This window comes from Chiloscyllium plagiosum, chromosome 19 (assembly GCF_004010195.1).
Source record: "Chiloscyllium plagiosum isolate BGI_BamShark_2017 chromosome 19, ASM401019v2, whole genome shotgun sequence".
NCBI classification, from domain to species: domain Eukaryota; kingdom Metazoa; phylum Chordata; class Chondrichthyes; order Orectolobiformes; family Hemiscylliidae; genus Chiloscyllium; species Chiloscyllium plagiosum.
In genome coordinates, this window is record NC_057728.1 from 25,785,518 (window position 1) to 25,790,861 (window position 5,344).

At 40.1% G+C, this 5,344-nt stretch overlaps 1 protein-coding gene across 6 annotated transcripts in view; it reads right to left on the reverse strand.

Moving 5' to 3' along the window:
* The window catches only part of si:dkey-82f1.1 (DENN domain-containing protein 2A), a 144,332-nt gene that overhangs the window by 42,107 nt on the left and 96,881 nt on the right, over positions 1 to 5,344 (reverse strand). For all 6 annotated transcript variants that reach the window (XM_043709382.1, XM_043709385.1, XM_043709387.1 and 3 more), the window contains exons 9-12: positions 3,853 to 4,040; positions 2,768 to 2,877; positions 1,403 to 1,472; positions 1,204 to 1,281 (exon numbers count right to left, since the gene is read on the reverse strand). In XM_043709382.1, the coding sequence (XP_043565317.1) occupies positions 1,204 to 1,281; positions 1,403 to 1,472; positions 2,768 to 2,877; positions 3,853 to 4,040 (446 nt within the window). The remainder of the gene's footprint in view (positions 1 to 1,203; positions 1,282 to 1,402; positions 1,473 to 2,767; positions 2,878 to 3,852; positions 4,041 to 5,344) is intronic.

Here is a 5,344-nt window from a genome sequence, read left to right on the forward strand (position 1 = left end):
GGTCAGAGTATTGAGTACGGAGTTGGGAGGTCATGTTTTGGCTGTACAGGACATTGGTTAGGCCACTGTTGGAATATTGCATGCAATTCTGGTCTCCTTCCTATCGGAAAGATGTTGTGAAACTTGAAAGGGTTCAGAAAAGATTTATAAGGATGTTGCCAGGGTTGGAGGATTTGAGCTGCAGGGAGAGGCTGAGCAGGCTGGTGCTGTTTTCCCCGGAGAGTCGGAAGCTGAGGGGTGACCTTATAGAGGTTTATAAAATCATGAGGGGCATGGATAGGATAAATAGACAAAGTCTCTTCTGGGGGAGTCCAAAACTAGAGGGCATAGGTTTAGGATGAGAGGGGAAAGATATAAAAGAGACCTAAAGGGCAACTTTTTCACGCAGAGGAATGAGCTCCCAGAGGAAGTGGTGGAGGCTAGTACAATTGCAACATTTAAAAGGCATCTGGATGGGTATTTGAATAGGAAGGATTTGGAGGGATACGTACTGGGTGTCAGCAGGTGGGACTAAATTCGGTTGAGATATCTGGTCGGCATGGACGAGTTGGACCAAAGGGTCTGTTGCTGTGCTGTTCATCTCTATGACTCTATAAGTGTTACTAATTAGATTAACTATCCAGTCAAAAATGGTAACGTCGTCAGAGCTGCACTCAGCAATGGATAGTTGGATTGAATCACAATAGCCACTGACTGTTAGTTGAAGTGAACATTGGAGTTCCTACAATGTCATATCCTTACACTTTCTGCTCAAATCAGTGCAAAATACATGAAGGACAGGCAGGGAAGGTGTCTGACATACAAACATAATGAACACATAGGCCTTATTATTGTCTGCAGTGTCATGAAGTGGACACACATTCAAGATGGACTTGCTGTGTCCACTTCACCTTAAATAAAGCTCTCAAAGCATAGCTCAGTAAATGGGTTTTTAGGCAACCTGGAAAAAATATTCTTGGATTGATGATGAGCTAAGTACTTAGAATTCCTCAAGTATTTTAATAGTATGAGTGAAGTGTGAGGAAACGTACCACAAACACTTTCACAAAGAATTCTAATGGAACAGTTTTTTTGCATTAAGGTTTGGATGACAGAAGAACATAACATCCAGGCACTAAAATCAAAAACCAAAGGAATGAGTAAGACGTTGACACAGTTTACTAATCTATGGGGCATAGTAATGTTACTGATGAATATTCATACCTTGGAAAAGAGGTTGAAGCAGCCCAGCCGGCTGACAATACAGTAAACCTCAGGCAAACGTTTTCCCTTTCCAGTGGGCTACAAGGAAGATTAGAAAATGAACCCTTTAACGAGTTATAACAGTGTCTTATTGTCATCAGAAACAAACTGAATTTAAATATCAGTTAAATTTTAGTGAAGGTTTTAAAGGCAGTCCTACCAATAGACGCCGGCAATAACCAAATCGTCTGCTTCCATCTTCTCCAGTCAAGACAAAAGAAAAAGTCTCACTGTTATCATGGAAAACAAGGAATATTGGTTAGAATACTCAGTACTATTGGAAGCAGTATCCCTATTAAACACACAAGCAGAACTCAAGGTGAAAATGAGCAGAGTGCTTTACAACAAATGTTGGAACTGGTGTGAAGGAGCATTAGGATTTTAACAGAGTCCAACATATCCGTTCCAGCCTCTGCTCCAACCTATCACCATCACCCCCCACCTTCATCTACCAATCACACTTTTAGCTACCTTCCCGAGCCCCACCACCCCTCCCATTTATCTCTCATCCCCCCTTGCATGACCCCCATATTCCTGATGAAGAGCTTATGCTCGAAACATCAACTCTCCTGCTCCTCAGATGCTGCTGACTAGCTGTGCTTTTCCAGCACCACACTTTTTGACTCGAACAAAAATAGCATCCAGACAGAATTAGAACAACCAAGGCTTCATTTCCAATACAGAAATCAGGTAAAATGTCTCACTTAATACACACTGTACCAGTACTTAACAATTATGAGACACTTTCATTGCATCATTGCATTACTCATTTAAAACCACATCAATTAGTAGGCTATACTTAAGTCCTAAGTTAGCAGTGATTCAGCAGTAGCACTTCTACCTTAGACAGTCAGAAGGTCATAGGTTCAAGAGTTCCTGTGAGAGATCAGCAGATCATCCAGGCTGACACTTGATACTGCAGGGTGTGCTGCACCATCAGGGGCCATATCTTTCAGGTAAGATGCTGAACCAAGTCCTTGAATTCAGAAGATCACATGCCACTGGCTAGAAAGGTATAGGGGAGTCCTCCTGTTGCCCTCCCAAATATTTATTCTTCAACCAACACCATATTATTTGACTGTTTATAATGCTATTTCATACTAAGCATTGTTTAATTGATTTTAAGGGTGAAAGAGAAACAGCTAAAGAAAACTTTGTAAAAATTAACATATGAAGCATTTCATTAAATAGAATAGCTGAAAATGTGTTGCTGGAAAAGTGCAGCAGGTCAGGCAGCATCCAAGGAGCAGGAAAATCGACGTTTCGGGCATGAGCCCTTCTTCAGGATTCCTGAAACGTCGATTCTCCTGCTCCTTGGATGCTGCCTGAACTGCTGCGCTTTTCCAGCAACACATTTTCAGCTCTGATCTCCAGCATCTGCAGTCCTCACTTTCTCCATTAAATAGAATAGATGAACACACACCCTTTACGAGATATCGGTCTCAATTTCCCTACCACACCAACCCATTTCTCTCATCCAGTGGTTAAGAGGTTATAATTGAATCTAGCCCATTAACATGCATACCTAGCAAATTCAGAAACAGGAACCCAGTCTTTGGCATCAGGGAAACAAAACTGTGGGATAACTTTTAACTGATCTTCCGTTTCTCGCATGAACTTGAATGGTTTATCCAGCTGAACCAGAGGGAAAAAGATCATATTACACACCAGACTATATTCACATTCTTCATTCCATACAGAATCATGCACACATAGAGATTTGCATATTTCAAATACATATAATTACAAACATGTATATGTGATACTCATCAGCCTTCTCATTCTACATCATGCCTCATTATTCATTTATCACTATAAAATATCCCAAATCTTCCTGACACTAGGGAATATTACATTGCCTCTGGGAAACACATCAGTATCACATCATTACTGAATCATCAGAAGGGAGATCAATAACTTCATTGCAGAAAACCTAGCCAAATCTTCAATTTTCCCACAGTAGGATAGTATTTAATTCTCCAGGTAATATGCCTTTTAAAATGATACTAGCGTCCATGCTGAAGGTATGTGATAAAAAATATTTACTGTTTTATAAAATAGCTAGTCATAATATTTTGGATTTCCTTGCTTCAGGATTCACTCCAATTATGTCATTAACACAGATCAGCCATTTAGGTCTTTAATGGACTCCAAAATTACTCATCAGTCTGGTAGCCAGACTACAGATGCTTGACTCTGGATAAAATGGTGCTTACAAAGTAAACAGCATTCCCAAAAGTTCTGTTGTGTGAGGTGGTTTAAGCTCAAATCCCAGACTGAAGTTCGAGCTACAGTGACTGTTCAAAATAAACACAGCTATTCGGGGAAGCGATTGCTTCAATAAATCAGAAGGAAAGTTTGAAATGACAGAGGTCTGCTGTATGGTTATGTGTTAAGAGGGGCACTTGAAACAAATTAAACTTCCTGAAATTTTCCTTTCTGTTTAATTTGTGAATGTTGAGTCAGTGATGATGCTTCCCCAATTAGGTGTCATTACAAGAGAAATTCCAGGAATTATTTTAAAAAGCTGTAAACTGTTCCACATCCCAGAGCATTGGAGCAGAGTGGACATAAGGTCTCTTCCTTCACTAAATCAAAACATTTTCTTACCTTTAGAGGGAACTGTTGGGTAACCTCAGGAATATACAGACTACTTCCCTTCTTCATGTGGAGAGCAACCACCACAAAGAACTCAAATAATTGCCACTCCTGGAATTCGATGAGATCTCTCTCTAAAGTCCGATAGCGACCCTTTTGTTTCAGCATGGACTTGACCAACACAAGGCGCTGGCTGTGAGCTATGGATGGGGAGAAAGTGGAAATTAATTTCATTGTATTTGATGATCTATCATTTCATAATCTCAGTAACTGAGGTGAATATGAGCATTTATTTAGAATACAGTACTTTAATATCTTGTTCAAAGTCAACTGCAGCATTTATTCATGAATGTTACCGACGTATTATAGATTGGTCTGAAAGGGTCTGAAAGAGTTAATACTGAGGAATACCATAAGCATTACCTGCTATGATGATGTCACATGGACTTGGTGAGAGAACAGTTTAGGATCTCAGAGGAGTAAGACGAGGTCCTCACGTATGTAGATTCTCATAATAAACTCTGTATCTATGCCTATTCTAATTACAATTAAATACTTTAGCCCAAAACAAAAGTTTCCTCTTGTTAGACCAGGAAGTGATTTACCTTGGCCAAACTAGACCAAACTGACTCAAACCTTAAACAGGATGGTATCATCAAAACCTACCAGGTGGTGAAGGGCAGGCTCAGTTTAGCTGTGGATATGATTTCACTGCACATACCACTATTCAAAGGTGAAAGTGCTTGACTGCGTTAGATCACTCAACTTGGCCAAAATTTTTCATCACTTGAATTTATTAAACTCATAAAATTTCCCAATACCAATGTATCCTCAAACTGACTAGAAGCTGTGAAGCTAAAGTTTACTGACTCACATCCAGAGCGCAGAGTAGATCATTAATTTTACAGCACAGGCTTGGTGGGCCGAAGGGCCTGTTCTCATGCAGTAGTGCTCTTTGTTCTTTTAAAATTCTAACTTCATTACCAACTGTCACCTCTTCACCTCCTGGAAGGGATTATGCTAACCGGTCAGGTGTTCTAACTTCCAACTAGATGAACATTGATTTACCCTGAGGCAAAACTCCAAACTCAGGTCTATAAACAGGGAAATGGACCTAAATGTTGTCATGCACAAGTTTCTAAAGGTTCACAATCAGTTCCACAAGGTTATAGAAAAAGCCAGTAGAGTATTGGTATAAGTAAGATGACGGAATATGAAACATAGATTATATAGTGGCTGGTGGGTGGGTGGGAGCATAGTGTTGTGATGCTTACTCATAACACGACAGCACAGAACAGTTTGATGAGCCAGCTGATCTTATCTTGTAAATGAATTGTGTATATTTGTAAGACTTTCAAATTTCAAATCATCTCTGGTCTCTGAAGTAGCCAATTCTCTGCCTTATTTTTGGCAGCTATATCTCAGCTACCCAGTGATAATGTGGAGATGGTCTAGTGGTGCTGGAAAAGCACAGCAGTTCAGGCAGCATCCGGGGAGCAGTAAA